The 16016-nt window shown below is 34.4% G+C and overlaps 1 protein-coding gene across 3 annotated transcripts in view; it reads right to left on the bottom strand.

Moving 5' to 3' along the window:
• The window catches only part of GABRA2 (gamma-aminobutyric acid type A receptor subunit alpha2), a 119315-nt gene that overhangs the window by 43030 nt on the left and 60269 nt on the right, over positions 1–16016 (bottom strand). For all 3 annotated transcript variants that reach the window (XM_060147296.1, XM_060147299.1, XM_060147297.1), the window contains exons 4-6: positions 7280–7500; positions 5385–5467; positions 517–660 (exon numbers count right to left, since the gene is read on the bottom strand). In XM_060147296.1, coding sequence (XP_060003279.1) covers positions 517–660; positions 5385–5467; positions 7280–7500 — 448 coding nt within the window. The remainder of the gene's footprint in view (positions 1–516; positions 661–5384; positions 5468–7279; positions 7501–16016) is intronic.

Raw genomic sequence — 16016 nt, 5'->3', positions numbered from 1 at the left:
TTCTATCTGATACTCATAGCTACCTTCCTTTCTGCTCTCTGGGTTTTTATCTGCCAGATGTGAGATCATTCGTTCATACAGCTGCTTTTTCTTCGAAAGGGCTTTAGCTTTCCCACACAGACCAATAGTAATTATCCATAATCAAGAGTTGAATAGTCATACTTATCCAGAATAGGGGGAAAAGAATTAGAAAGTGAGGGGAATTGTAACACTGTGTGAAGGTAAAATTGGCTTGTCTCAAAAGACACACACGTTTTGAATTGGGAGCATAAGTTAGACTACTGTTTTTAAAATTTTAATGCACACCTTGGTATCTCCTTGAAATCTTGTTAAAATGCAGATTCTGACTTAGTAAGGAGTCAGGCCTGAGATTCTGAATTTCTAAAAAGCTCCCAAGCACAGTCTGCTGCTCCTTCTTAGGGCACAAAAGGTTTTAAGCAAACTGACACATTTCCAATGACATTCACCCATTAATCTTCTCAGGAACTAGCTTTTCTTTAGACTCATTTTACTAACCTGTACTGGATTTAATTGTCTCCTTCCCAATTGATTGGCCCAGCAGATCATACTGATTTAACCTAGAGCCATCAGGAGCAACTTGTACAGAATCAGATGCATTGTATGTCCAAATGTAAGTGACCTCCGAGGTTGTATACGCATCTGTAGGAAACCAGGAAAAAAATCTTTTTAAGCATTTTAGTAAGAACTATCAATAACATCCAGCATCAAAGGTCGCATATTTCATAGAATTATTGTTTACTATAAAAATTGATATTTTTTAGGGCAAAAAAGTGCCTTTGAAATTTACAACTTCAGTATGCAGGGTGTGAAGCAGACCAAGAGAGACAACCATGACCACAAGAGTATTTTCACTGTAACCACTCTGAGAGATGAAGAGCAAATTTCTCTTTAGAGCCTGCGAAAATCACTGGGCCCTGAGATGGTTAAAACGTCCTCCATATTCGCGAGGTAGTAGATGACGGTATTGCAGTAAACAGGTTATGAATGCCCAAGGCCCATTTAACCAGTTAATTTAGAAATAGTAATCACTCATGAAAAACTTATGTCCATGTGAGAATAATGATGACATGTGTTTATTTTAGGTATTATTTTTGTAGTTAGTTTTGTAGGTTTTTCTTCAAAACGTTCACCTAGTTAAGAATTAAGTGGCTTGGGCTTCCCTGGTGGCGCAGTGGTTGAGAGTCCGCCTGCCGATGCAGGTGACACGGGTTCGTGCCCCGGTCCGGGAAGATCCCACATGCCGCGGAGCGGCTGGGCCCGTGAGACATGGCCACTGAGCCTGCGCATCCGGAGCCTGTGCTCCGCAAAGGGAGAGGCCACAGCAGTGAGAGGCCCGCATACCACAACAACAACAAAAAGAATTAAGTGACTTAACTATCATAGTACAATGCATTTCATTAGAAGAATGAGAATTTTGCAGAATATGCAAAATAATTCAGAATGCCATAGTTTCGCAAGTTGAAAACACTTTTTAAAACCTGTTCATTTTAAAATTACTTAATGCACACAGATCTCACTGAACTATACTTGCATAGCATCCTAATTAAGCTATGGATTGGCAGGAGGAGACAAATCACATACAGACCAAGTATAATTTTCTGATTTATTTGTCCAAGGATACAGAACTAAGCAGAAGTGAGATGACTCTAACGCTGGAAGGCAGGCAGCCTATCTTGTCTCAGTACTTCTCTGGCCCTGGCATTTCCCTTGTGCCTGTAGGGGGAACAGCTGACCTCTCCATGCAGGCAGAGTCTCTCCACAGTTGAATAACCAGACAATTCCAGCTGTACTACTGACCTTTCAAAGAACTTCTATGCACTTTTGCTCAAGGGAATGTTTAGAAATATTAGTTACTCCTGGTCCTTGAGCAAAACTCAGCATCACAGTCACATCTTCAGTTGAGGGAGAGAAAGAACCAGCAATATCTCTGCCTCTAGCTCTCCAGGACACTGGAAAAGCTCATTTACCTGCCATCTAATAGGTTTTCTAGGTTAATACCATTGTTCCGGGGTGGTTCTGGTACTTACCTTGATCTAAAGTCTGTGATCACAAATCCATTCCCACTTAAGCATTAGTTACAATAAAGTGAATGCTGTGTCTTATTCACTGTGTGATCTTTTAATGACATACTACAGCGTTGTCTGGTTTTCAGAATGTTACTAGTAAATGTTAATATCAGTGAAATACATGTATACACCTACATCCACAAATAATTATATTATGTGAAACAATTTTTGAAATAGCATTCTAAAAAAGGATGTATGTATGTATATCTTTATACATACTTCATATCATTATATGTATATATATATATATGTATTTGTTTTAATAGCCGATCTATTCCTACAGCTTGCATATGAATGAATTCAGTTACCCTAAGGTCTAAATTTTTATTAATTAATTTCAATTAGTTAATCATTGATGATTCTGCTGTTACGTATAAATAAGTAACATTAGTAATGTGTATAACTAGCAATGCATTTGCAGATCATCAAGTGGCCTTCTCTTCAATAAAATTTCAAATGACACGGAATTTAATAAACCAAAAAGACATCACATGCTCCAGTTCATATTAGAAGGCCTCAGAGTACTCAGTAGTTGTGGATCTTAATAAATTATGAGGTTTTATTTTAAGGAATTATAATAATTCTACTTTTGAATTTTGACGTTTACCTTTAAACATAAATAAGAGAAGATGAAACTCTACAAACATAGGTGACGTTTTAAAGAAACTAGTAAGAGACTAATGGGAGGGACTCTATCTTACTCATATCTATACGTCTTGCACCTGGCACAATGCCTGTCACGAGGAAAATGTTCTCACTTCATTCTTGCTAGATTAATCAATAAACTCATAATATTTTAATTCTGTTATTTACTGTTATGAAAGATGGAAATCTGGATAGAAGCCTAAGAATATGTTAAAGAAAATGACTGATCCTGCCCATGTCTTTTATAAAAAAGCAATTATTTACTTTCATTTTTTAGGCAGGAATGTTTTTTAGATTGGGGGTCTGATGAGAGAAGAGAGAGCAGAAAGTTATGTAATGCAGATTAGAGGCATTTCCTGGCCTACCAACACACATATAAACTTGGAGACCATTGTGATTTTTCAGTGGAGTATAAAAGGAGAGACAGACAAATTTCTTTATAAATTCCATATCTAGATTAGGTTTCCATTAAATAATTTTATTTAATTTTATGCAGTAATCCATTTTGAGTCCTAATCTGCATTAAACATCAAATGCATACTGACCGATTCTTAATATTTGATAACCAAAACAATCCCCAAATCATTTTTATCCAAAAAGAAAATTTATAATTTCTTTTGGGATAATGTCCAGAATACTCTTAGATTTCCATTCAGGAAGTTTTAAATCAAATTAAATAGCAAGGAATTATATAAAGATGTGAGGCAACGGGAATAACGCAAAACGAAACTGAATTCAAAATTTAAATTAGTAGAAAAGATGCTTCTTTTATTTGAGAGCAATGATAAAAAGTTCCAGAAATTCTATCATTTGTGGGGACACAAGGGAGTTTTTTAAATAAGTGAGGAGTAAATGACTAGAAGAAAAATTCATGTCTGCTTCCGCTAAAATTTGTTATGCCAGCATTTTAAGTTTTAGGTTGGCTTGTTAGTCTATACACCATGCTCGTGTCCATACTATTAACACTATGTCTCAAGTACCTACTATTGGCAAGGATAAATAAAAGAATATACAACTTTTTTACTCAATGTGTCAGAAAATAAATATGGAGAAAACTAAAAATAATTACTTCAATAGAAAATGCCTAACAGTAAGCTCTGTGTGTTGCCTGCAACACTTCTAGATACAGAAAACCATATTCTCAAATGTACAATATTACACTACTCTGAAGATGCACTCTAAGGGATTTTAAAATTTCATTTAAAATATTTTCAGGTGTATTTATTTCAAATTCAGAATTGAGACATCATACGTCATATATATTTGGTATCTTAATGGCACTAACTTGTCCACTGAAAAATGCCTTTCCTTCTTAGACCATAACTGCATCTTGAATAAATCCTTTCTTTGGTATGAAGGCTTTTCAGTTTTCTATTTAATGCCATTTATGCAATGCAAATGAGTTTTTCTGTGCTGCATCTGCTGCAGTTTTTCCAGCATCATGTTTACTTTGTATAACAAGATTGACTATCTTAAATAATCTTCGAAAAAGTGCCAGTATTGAAGTGATAGTTTCCGTGAAAAGAAAAAAGCGTTTATTGTTAAACAAAGGGGAGATTCTCAAAGAAAATAGAGAGCTGACACCTTTCGTAAGATTGAACAGAGCAAACAAGATTGAACTTCTCATTCCACAAAACTATGGCCATCAATAAAATTAGAGGGTTTTGCATTCATATTAGTCACCATTCTTCTCTTTTCTTTCACTTGATACAGTCTGTGGGGAGAAGACATATTATTCAGTCATACATATGTGTATCAGGTGAGAGAACTGCATTTCTATGCAAGAGACTGAAAAGTCAAAACTGCCCAGAATGGACAAAGATGGAGGTGCCAGAAAGAGCAAAGGTTTCTGAAAAGGTCAGGCTATGGAACACACTCACAAAAGAGAGAAGCTGCTTAGCTGTGTCCATGAATTTATCCTGAACCTGCCCTGAATGCCTTGTGGGCCTAGGGAGATGATTTGACCTTCCCTCTTTTCAATTATTCTGGGAGAGCTAATGCTTCTGCTTGACATATAAGATACAACCTCAGTGACCTAAAGAACAGCCAAACGCACAGAGCCTTTTCTGAAATATTTTATGTACACAGAAAGTGCCCACATGTAGCAATCGAGTTACATCATCTCCTTCAAATTTATTTTAGAAAGAAACTTTCCTTCCATTATTAGAGAGTAGAAAGGTAATTAGAGATCCAGCTTTTTTTTTTTACCTATTCTCTGTTGCCATTTGCAACAGGTTGATCACTACTTTAACAAATAGAATCTATCCTTAACATTTCATTCTTAGTTGAAACAAAAGCCATTTATTTAGCATTTTTAATGGGTTAGTACTTGAAAAAGAAGGTAAATGACATAGTCCTGACCTTCAAGGAGCTCCCAGTCTACTTTTTCACATTGATAAAAACACAGGGTATTCTTTATTAACAGTAAAGCAAATGACAATTAAACACAATGATTAAGATATGATATTTGAGAGTACAATAGGGCTAGCCAATCGATTACTTGAGGGAAATCAGTATGTTTTTTATTTCTGCATCTTATTGGGCAAGTATTAAGCATCCCATCATATGAGAAGAAAGTATACAATTAAGTTGTGCTGCTGCCTATCCCTGATTTTATTGACCCAAAACATGTACCTTCATCCCCATACTTACAGCTGCCAAATTTCAGAGGACATGAGTGGGCATCCATTGGAAAATCCTCCAAGTGCATTGGACACTCAGCTTGAACCGTAAGCCTAAAAGTCAAAATTCCACTCTTTGTTTACGTAAATTTGCAAGTCAAGATAAATCACTGCTTATTGTGGTCAACAGAATTAATGATGAGGCAGGACCCTCATTAGGGCATCTGATTAGGCTAATTCACATTTAAATATGCTTTTGTTCTTTCCCATTTAGGCGATCCTTCAGAAGACATTTGCACCTACACAATCTGAGCTCAAGTAACAATATTTATTTAAAAATATACTTTAAGCATTTTGTACTATATGGTTAGTTAAGAAGAAGTTATGTACACATTTTTGAAGGTTATTTTCCCATTAACTTCAGTATTAACATTTGAAATCTTGAAGAAAAAAATGAAAAACAAACCTCTGTCATAAAAAGAATGCTATTTTCTCCCAACATTCCATCAATAACCATATAGCAAAATTGATATAGGAATTCAATAATGCCTCAGAGTAGCACCCTTCAAAATTATGTAAATTGTAAATGAATATCATATACTGTATATAGATACATATATATAAATATAGACATAGTTACATATGTAGATATATCTCCTATAAATATCTTGTTGAGACTAGACTATTCAAATTACAGACACAGGTTATGAATGTTAAAGAAATATTTTTTTTGTATATACGTGATCACATTAAAGAGTAATCATAGCAAATTTGTTTTAAAGAAAATTATCTACTATTCCATTTCAGACAAAGGTAAATTATATAAAATAGGGAGTAAAGTGAACTTACAGAAGAATCTCTGACAATGAGCAAAACAAATGTAACCAACAATTTAATTATAGCTTATATACTTCCAAGAGAGTATTTAAGTAGAACCCTACACAATATTTTTCCAAACCCCAAATTTCCAATCATTGTCTTAATTCACAGGACTAATTAGCGTGTAAAATCAAGGGGGATACGGCATCTATATTGCAAGATTCAGAGAGAGAAGCAGAAAGAATAGCTAACTTCCATTTTAGGCAATGGTCATTTAGCAATGAGAACTTACGAGTTTTCTTCTTTAAAGATCAAGACTGTATTATTGTCCCTTCTTAAATAACTTTCACAATTGAAATCCAACACTTAACATTTCATATGAAATAATACATCAAATGCTTCAAATACACATCTGTCTATATACAATGCTGATGAAAGTTATCTATGTTTTAAAGTCTTTATCAAACATTTATCTTTTAGATTATACACCATTTTATTAGATTTGTGATTGTTTTCTTTGTTACATAATATAAGTAACTTATTTTAAAAAGATTAATTCATGAGAAGAGTTCAAATGGAACAGTGATTAGAGTCAACAACTGTATATTTCTTTCGATAATTTTTTAAGATTGAATCATCTGAACTTGATGTCACATGACATCTCTGAGGTTATAAAAGTATTTTTCTCCCTTCATAAGAAGGATTAAAATATTAAATTAAGTGAAACTTACTTAAAAATCACTTAAAAATTTGATGGGATATTTCGTGAGATATTAAAAATAAAATTATGTGCTTGTATAAAGAAAAATTTAAATCATACTATTAAAGTTGTATGTAACTAAAATATAGTATGAAAAGTAAACTGCCAAAAAAAAATCAATTCTTAACAGCTAAGGCAATTTTTAAGCCTTAACACTCTAAGATGAGTGTCAAACTCATAACCTTTATTTTTTAAATATCAAAGCATTTATAAAGCATATTCTGGTTACCTCAATAATATGTTATGAAAATGTTCAACTTGCTAATACTTGACAGCTAAGTTGGCTGGTTGGTTAGTACACAGATTCCTCAGTATTTAATGGCAACATATCAAACCTGAACACATACCTCATTGTGTATAGCAGAGTCCCATCATCCTGGATTCGAAGAAGCTTGTTTGGCATTGTCATATTATGTGCTACTGACTTTTTCCCGTTGTGGAAGAAGGTATCTGGCGTCCAGATTTTGCTGGCCATTAAATTGTTAAGTCGAAGGATGTTCATAGGACCTTTAAATTTTAACCGTTCATCTTTCCATTTTTGTCGAAAGAAAACATCTATTGTATATTCCTGAAATACAAAATAGAATTATTTTGAAAATAATAAATGTTTTAGATACAAAGACACTATAAAATTTCAACAAAAATAATAATATAAATAGTTTAAAAAGAGAGAAAGCTATTTTGAGAAGTGAATTTTGAAAGATCATTCCTTTATCTTATCAATAAATGTTGCCACTTACAATGGGATAAAGCATGTGTATTTGCACAATTAGCTACATATTATTATGAAAAGAAAATAATAAATTTACTTTATCTGGTGTCTTTCAGTTGAACAAGGTCTTAGGCAAACTGCTTTACTACATTGTATAGTTTAGAACCACTCGGAAAGGGGGCATGCTTTGGCCGGGTCTGGGTGGATTGTCCCAAATCATTCATCTCAAGAATGAGTAAGGAGGCAAGCAGGCAGCCTGATTCTCAGTAGAAAAAAAAGAAGAAAGGAAAAGAAACAACTATTAAATACACACACTGTGGGATCTATATGACATCTCCTGTTGCCAAAGAAACTATTAAAAAAAAAATCTTATTTCTTTCTTAATCCTAAAAAAATGGTGAGATGTCATACTGTTAACAAGAATGTATTGGGGAAGATGATTTCAATAAAGTTTATTTAATGAAATTGTAATAAAATACTTTGAAAAGGTATTAGAATACTTAAAATATGAATATTTTGCAAACAAACACCCTCAGGTTAAAATGTACTTTTAAATATTCATACAGACCAGCTAGTGATCAGTTCCCCTATTATCATCCTCCAATACGTTAAAAGTTGGTTTATTCAATCTCTCTGTCTCTCACCCTCTCTCTCTCTTTTCTCGTTCCCCACCTCCCCTCTTTTTTCATTTTCTCTCTGTCTTTCTTAGGATAAGAGGATGTATACATTTTAGATGAGATGTACAATTCACAATTATGATCGATACTGACAATTTTTCAATATTAAAAATTTTGGTCAGTGTATGTTTGTGCAGACACTTCCATGATAAATAACTAAAATGTTCATTTATGCACCTGAGATTGGAAATTCAGAAACTGTCCTTTGTGCATAAAGCCATAGCCATCACCTGTTTGAAAATAAACAACTTAGCAACTGGCAATTTCACTCAACTAAAATTATGTGTTTAAAAAAGGACATTAAAAAGGCCACATACTTATGACAATAACAAATCATTTATGCAAACCTTACTCAAGTAAATGAAAGTAAATGATTCCCAGCGATCCCTCAAAAGTTGAATGGATGAAGATAACAAGAAATGGCCACAGGTAATGACATATGGACAGGAAGTAAAGAGTGGCTCTGGGCTCCTAACCCTTAGAAGAAAATATCATCATCTAATCCACCCTCACTCTCTGTGGTTTAGTCATTGTTTTTAAGTTCAATTCTATATAAGTGTAACTCAATTTTTAAAAAGAAGCTGGATTAAGAGATGAGTTTTTGCTATCTGACAAATTTTTATGCAAATGTTTCTTCCAACTGTGGTTCTCCCGAATCCAAGCCTGATGTGAACACATTGGACATTTGCTTGTTCAGGCACACTGAATATATTTTACAACTTTCTGCAAAACTTCAAATTCAATTTTTCCATTTCTAGAAAATTATGAGATGTTTTATCTGTTTTCAAAAGCTCTTGCTATGGGAGCAAATATTTCCTACAGATCCATCACATAGGGAATACTCAAGGTTTCCAAAGAGTAAATTACAGATGAGCTCTTTTTAAAAAGTATTTTTAAGAATACTGTTTTTGAACCTTCGCAGTGTCCCAGGTATGCTCTGCCAACCTCTGCAGAGTGACCTATGCCTTTTGCTTCCCCTCTCCGCAACCAGGTACATTCATGTTATGCTCTGGGCAATTTTAGCAATCCGCATCCTCGCTATTCATCAGATAAAGCAAGTTCCCTACTTGCCTGGGCCAAGGACTGTACTCACAGCCATGCTCCCTGTCCCTTGAACATCTGGAAGAAACAGTCAGCTGTCTGTATCTTTACTACTTATAATACAGCTTTCTATTACTAAAGATCGTATACTGCAATTATACCTTTGTTCCTCTGCCTTCTGCTAGATCTGCTAGATCTTCTAGCAGATCTTCATAAAGGCACTATGGCTTTCATTGTGCATTATTTTACTTTGTCTTCAGAGACATAAGAGAGTGTAAAGAATACTACAAACACTTTGTAACCATCACCAGCAAGAATCACAAATATTATTGAAGCATTCTCTCTCCTGTGTATCCCTCCTCAATCACATTCCCCTACTCTATGAGGAAATAATCATCTTGAATTTGGTGTTTATCATTCCCATACATGGGCTTATGTATTTACTATATAAATGTATGTGTTCTGTGTCACATTTTTAACATTTCTATAAATGAGATCATACTGTGTATACTTTTCTGACAGATTTTTTTTAGTTACATTGTTGAGATTTATTTGTAGCAATATATCTAGTACTTTGGTTCATTTTCATTGCTACCTAGCATTACCTTGTAAGAACGTTTTACAGTATTCCTCCTTTTTCCATGTTCTTTAATATTTTTTCTATTTCCTTTGTCACTATTGTAAGCAATACTGTTATGAACATTATCAAACAATGCTTTAAGGTGTAAGAGTTACTTTAGACCAGAGGTCGGCAAACTATTTCCATCAGGGGCCAGTTAGTAAGTGTTCTAGGCTTTGCTGGCCATACGGTCAGTATCACAACTACTCAGCTCTTCTATTGTAGTCTGACACAGATAACATTTCAATGAGTCAGAGTGGCTATACTGCAATAAATCTGTGTTTACAAGGAAAGGCGGTCAACAGGATTTTGCCCGTGGATCATGGTATATCCATCACTGCTCTAGAGTAAATGGACAAGTGGGGATACAAAATTTATTATATGTGCAATCAATAATAAGATATTGTCAAAATGAAATTGTAAGAGGTGTATACATTGCAATAAATAACAAGATACTGTCAAATCTTCAAAAATAACAAGATATTGTCAAGTTGAAATCCTAAGAGATGTATACATTTATATCCCCACTAGGTTCTCTACAACTTGGTATAGACAGAATATTTCATTTTAACCATTATGGTTGGCGTGAAATGGTTCACAGTGCTGCCATTTGGCTTTTTCTATTAACTAGTAAAATTTAACACATTTTCATATGTTTATTAAATGCTCTACTTTTTTATGGATTGTTTGCTCATGTCATTTACTCAGTTTCCTTTTAGGTTGTCCTTTTCTTATTGAGTTATAGAAATTCTTCATATTTTCTATATACAAATATTTTAGAAAAATACAGAACTCACTAAGAATTATAATAAAGATCACAGAGGTATATAAAAGATCATAAATATACCCCTGTATGTTTCTCTTAAACATGTCAAGGTTCTGCTTTTAACATTTAGGTCCTGGAATTACTGTGTATCATATGAGACACAGATCCAAATTTTTTTTCAAATGGAAAACAACTTTCTGGTACCATTTATTGACTGGCTTATCTTTCCCCACAGCTCAGCAATGGCATTTCTTTCATGTATCTAGTGCTTATATAGGCAGGGATCTGTTTCTGTTTATATTTCAGTCGAAGACATTTTATACTTCCTATTACGGCTTTTTTTTTTCTTTATGTGGGAGATATTGTGAAGTATGTTTTTATGATTCCAAATATATCGGTTTCTTTTACTTATATTTTTGTCACTGATGTTTAATTTTACTGCTTTATGATAAGAGATTATGCTCTGAAGATAGCAATAATTTTCAATGTACTTAAAATAGCTTAAGAAAAATTTTTGTTGAACCTGACCATTTCCATCTTTTAATGGTAAGACAATTCAGTCCATTTGCATTTAATGTGATTACTAATATATTGGATATGTCCCCAGGCTATATTGTTTTTAGCAGTGACAAAATGATGAGGATAGATGGGATAACTTATTTAGATGTTTCATGATTAACTGATTAAAATAAATAAGAACTCTAGAAAATTATGGAAGAGGAATCATAAAAGAACACAGATACATGCACACATACACAATGAGTAGAGGGAGAGAAAAGTATCAAACTAAGAGAAAAGAAATTTTAAAAAGTATATAGAGATTAACAGTGTCAAATAGTGGTGAAAGATCTTGAACGCTTAGTGGAAAAAAAGAGTTCAGAAACCAAAATGCAATGGGTTGAGGAGTGAACAGAGCATACAAGTGGGAAAAAGTAAAGTATAAGGTACTCTTTGCCACTCCTGATTTTGTAAAAGCCATTAAGGGAAATCAGAGTTTAACCAGTAAAATCTAGAGACTAACTTATACCATTTAGCTATTGCCATGTTAAAAGACACCTAAAATGCAGTAGTTTAAAATAGCAACCATTTATTATTAGCTCATAAGACTGAAGGTCAGCTGATCTCACCTGGGCTCAGTTGATCTCAGCTGTTCTTGTTCATGCATCTGTGGGTTAGGCGGCCATTGGCTGACCTGAGCTGTTATTGTGTAGAGACACTGGGGCAACTCAGCTCTGCTCCAAGTGTCTCTCATCCTACTCCAGGGACCACTGGTCTACCCTGCGCTTACATTTCTCATGATGATGAAAGAAGTACAAAAGAACAACCCCCAATGCACAAGCCCATTTCAAGCCATTGCTTGTGTGATGTCTGTTAACAACCCATTGGCTAAAGAAAGTCACATAACTGAGTTGAGTGACAAATACTTTAGCAGGTCACCTCACTCTCAGTGGGAGGGCATTACGAAGTTAATGAAAAAACATGTTGATATTGAAAGGGGTGAAGAATGGGTGCCAGCATTGCAGCCTATCACACTAGCCCTCTGTGAGAGAAAAATAAAAGATTTTTGTGAATGAAATAAGATGTTTGAGAACATCTGAAACTTCATCATGTGACGCCAGTGAAAGTTACATGGGTCTAATATCGGGGGGGCAGGTTGGTTATAAGTTAGTAAGTATAACTGTAATCAACTGTATTGTACCTCAATTAAGTGTGGGCCCGTGAGCAGAAGCAAGATTATCAGCTTAGAGCAGTAGCTTACAAAGTGGGGTACGTACATCCATTTGGGTGTAGGAAGAAAATATTAGAATCTTTATGTTTATATAGAATTCTTATCTAAATATAAGAAGTAAATTAAGCTTTACTAATAATATATGGAATGATATTGGCACTCTCACTATGTCCATAAGTAGCAGATGATGGTCATGCATGAAAGGCATGCTATGGGAAGAGGAGAAGCCACAACAGGGAATGGTCAAGTGATGCTGAATTCATTTGCATTCAGTGTACTATGATTTGTACTCAGGTGAATTTTCAAGTCATAATAACTAGTTTTGATTAATCTAACTCTAGTGAAAATAGCCAATTGGCTTAAAAATTATTGCTAAATGACACCATGGATCGAAGAAAACACTAATAATTACACAAGCACAAGTGAAAAATAAGAAAAGGGGATATCACTTCTATGCCTAATATGAGTTCTTCATTAGCCACATAAAGAATGATGAACGAATAAACTCTACAAAGAAATATGCAAAAGCAAATTCATAATTTTCAATAAGGCTACTTAAAATATGGGTTTATACCCACTACATTTAATGATGAGCTTCATCTGAAGCACGTGTTGTGCCATGAAATACTGGTTAATGATAGCATAAGGACTATAAATAGTAAGTTGTTTTGAAAGTAAGTTGTAAATAGTAAGTTGTTTTGAAAACCCAATATCCAGAACATGAAGATGAACAGCTAAACTTAGTAGATGGGTTTTTTAAAAATTGGCATGATGGTTCAGTAATCCGTAGCCAATGATGCACTTCTTAAATTTGCATATCTTTTTCATCCATGGCAATTATTAAGACAAGTATTAAAATAATATAAATTTAGAATCAGACTTTTTTTTTTTTTTTTTTGCGGTACGCGGGCCTCTCACTGTTGTGGCCTCTCCCGTTGCGGAGTACAGGCTCCGGACGCGCAGGCTCAGCGGCCATGGCTCATGGGCCCAGCCGCTCCGCGGTAGAATCAGACTTTTGATTGCTATATTATAAAATATTAAAGAAACATATTTAGAAATAATAAAGCACAATTTAAACATATTAAATGCTAAAATATTCTCAGGAATAGAAATCTTAAGTATGAGCAAAAATAAATCTCTTTTAATAATGACACAATAATTATTCCTGAAAATAATATGTATTTTAACTTTATCTCATTCTAATTTCTGCTTTTGTGCTTCTCAGAATACCTCAATATATTAGTACAAAAGCATATAGATACAGACATATAGATACATAAACAAATAAATACAGCTGATTCACTAGTTTTTATGGTTTTGCTTTCAAGATTAAAATAACAGGGAAAGGAGACATTTCAATCAAATAATATTCATGTCATATCCGCTAAGTTACTACAGGATTTCCAGACAGATTATTTGCATGTGATTCTTTTAAATGCATATATAACACACATTCTCAGTACTTGAAAAGAATATTTTTGAAAGGTTTCTTAAAATAAAACTCAAGTCTGTCATGAGTATATACTAATATAGTAATTATTTGATTTGTGTGTTACAAGAAAATTGCCAGAAAGTACAAAACAATGCAACTTCTTCATACAAATAAGACCTAGTCCCTTGAACCAAGGTTCTAAAAGAAATAAATAATACCAAGATCAATTACAAAATCGCTCAGAGAATACACAAACAGCTAAGGAGCACAATTAGAAAGAAACAAAAAAAATTCATAAGGACCTATCAGCATGCAGCTATCCTCTGGCCTGTGTATAGGACACATGAGGCTGTTAACTGAGACTGAAAAGTTGAAGAATCCGTACACTTCAAGATTTGAAAAACTCTTTATGGGAAATTTAATCCAACTTCTTCTTATAGATGGGATTATAGATAAATGTAGTGACTGCCCTGTTTCCAAGCTTGTAAGGGGCAGAACCCAGACAAGGATGTGATTTCCAGCCTAATGTCTTTACTACCACTGTTATTTCCATGAAATGTATTCTAACAGGGAAGTCACTCTCTATTGCACAGTTTATTGAATAAACATGATTTCAAGGACACATTAATTTAGTGAAGACAGCATATTTTTTTAGTGCCTGGCTACATTAATTATAAGTCAGTGCTTGTAGCCAATTTCTGAAGAATTAGATCTACTCACTAAAACATAACCAAATTGCAGGACTGCTCTTGGAGTGATTTCTCATTTACTTTGATTTACTGAGTGTATTTTTTTTAATTTTTAATTTAATTTAATTTAATTTTGGCCGTGCCGTGCGGCCTGTGGAATCTTAGTTCCCCGACCAGGGATTGAACCAGAGCCCTCAGCAGTGAAAGCACAGAGCCCTCACCACTGGACTGCCAGGGAATTCCCTCCTGAGTGTATTTTAAAGTACCAGAATTTATTTCATTATAGCCTTTTGCTATTAAAGGTTAATCTCCTCTGAGTAAGTTCCTATCAGTGTGTTTCTTCAATAACGAAGAAAAATGTGGTTTATGAAGCATGTATGTAGCAACTGAAGAAATAACACCCTGAGAAGAATGGGTAGATCTAACACTTTCAGTTGGTACTCAAAGGGATGTGAACCAGGAATTTAGCCCAGTATTAGCATTGCAAAAATTGCAAAAAATGAAAAGCTTAAGAACAGATAAGCAAAAAAAAAAAAAAAAAGAACAGATCAGCAGTGTCAGTAAACCCAATTAGTGCAGTTCATAAAATCTTATTATGCAAAGACGCTCACACAAACAGACTGCAGACCACCACAGCTACTGCATGTTCCTGACTATTGTGCAGGCGAGATGCCTGGGCTTTCTCTTTGGAACTAGATGCTGGGCAGGTTTACAAACAAATTAGAAACTGATACTAAAGGTTCAGATTCTAACAGTAAATTATTAAAATATATCTAATCAAAATACTTAAGATGATTAATAGAATATGTTAATTGCAATTCACTTTGATACAATTTATTATTTAAAATTCATAATAACCTTATTAAATATAGAGAACTATTCCCATTTCACATATTCATTAAAAAAAAAAGAGGGCTTCCCTGGTGGCGCAGTGGTTGAGGGTCCGCCTGCCGATGCAGGGGATACGGGTTCGTGCCCCGGTCCGGGAAGATCCCACATGCCGCGAAGCAGCTGGGCCCGTGAGCCATGGCCGCTGAGCCTGTGCGTCCGGAGCCTGTGCTCCGCAGCGGGAGAGGCCGCAGCAGTGAGAGGCCCGCGTACCGCAAAAAAAAATAAAAGAGAGAAAGCCAAAATTTGAACTCAAACCTTATGTTTCCCAACATCATGTTCTTTCACTGTACCATATGTAAAAACAATCCTTGGAGGTGGGACATTAAAGGGAAATTTCCTTCTTTATAGACTAAAAAATAGACACTAGTCATGTATTATGGAAAGTTGCAGGCTGAGACTGAAGTTTTGGAATCTCTGTCAAAGTCTTCTTTCCACATTTAAAACTGACTCAAACACAAGATTGAAGGATAACAGCAATAATAATAAGTTGAGTAATGTGAAATAGATGTTAAGTGCATTCAATCTTAA

Source organism: Lagenorhynchus albirostris, chromosome 4, assembly GCF_949774975.1.
Source record: "Lagenorhynchus albirostris chromosome 4, mLagAlb1.1, whole genome shotgun sequence".
NCBI lineage: Eukaryota > Metazoa > Chordata > Mammalia > Artiodactyla > Delphinidae > Lagenorhynchus > Lagenorhynchus albirostris.
This window is presented reverse-complemented; position numbering and strand designations above follow the sequence as displayed.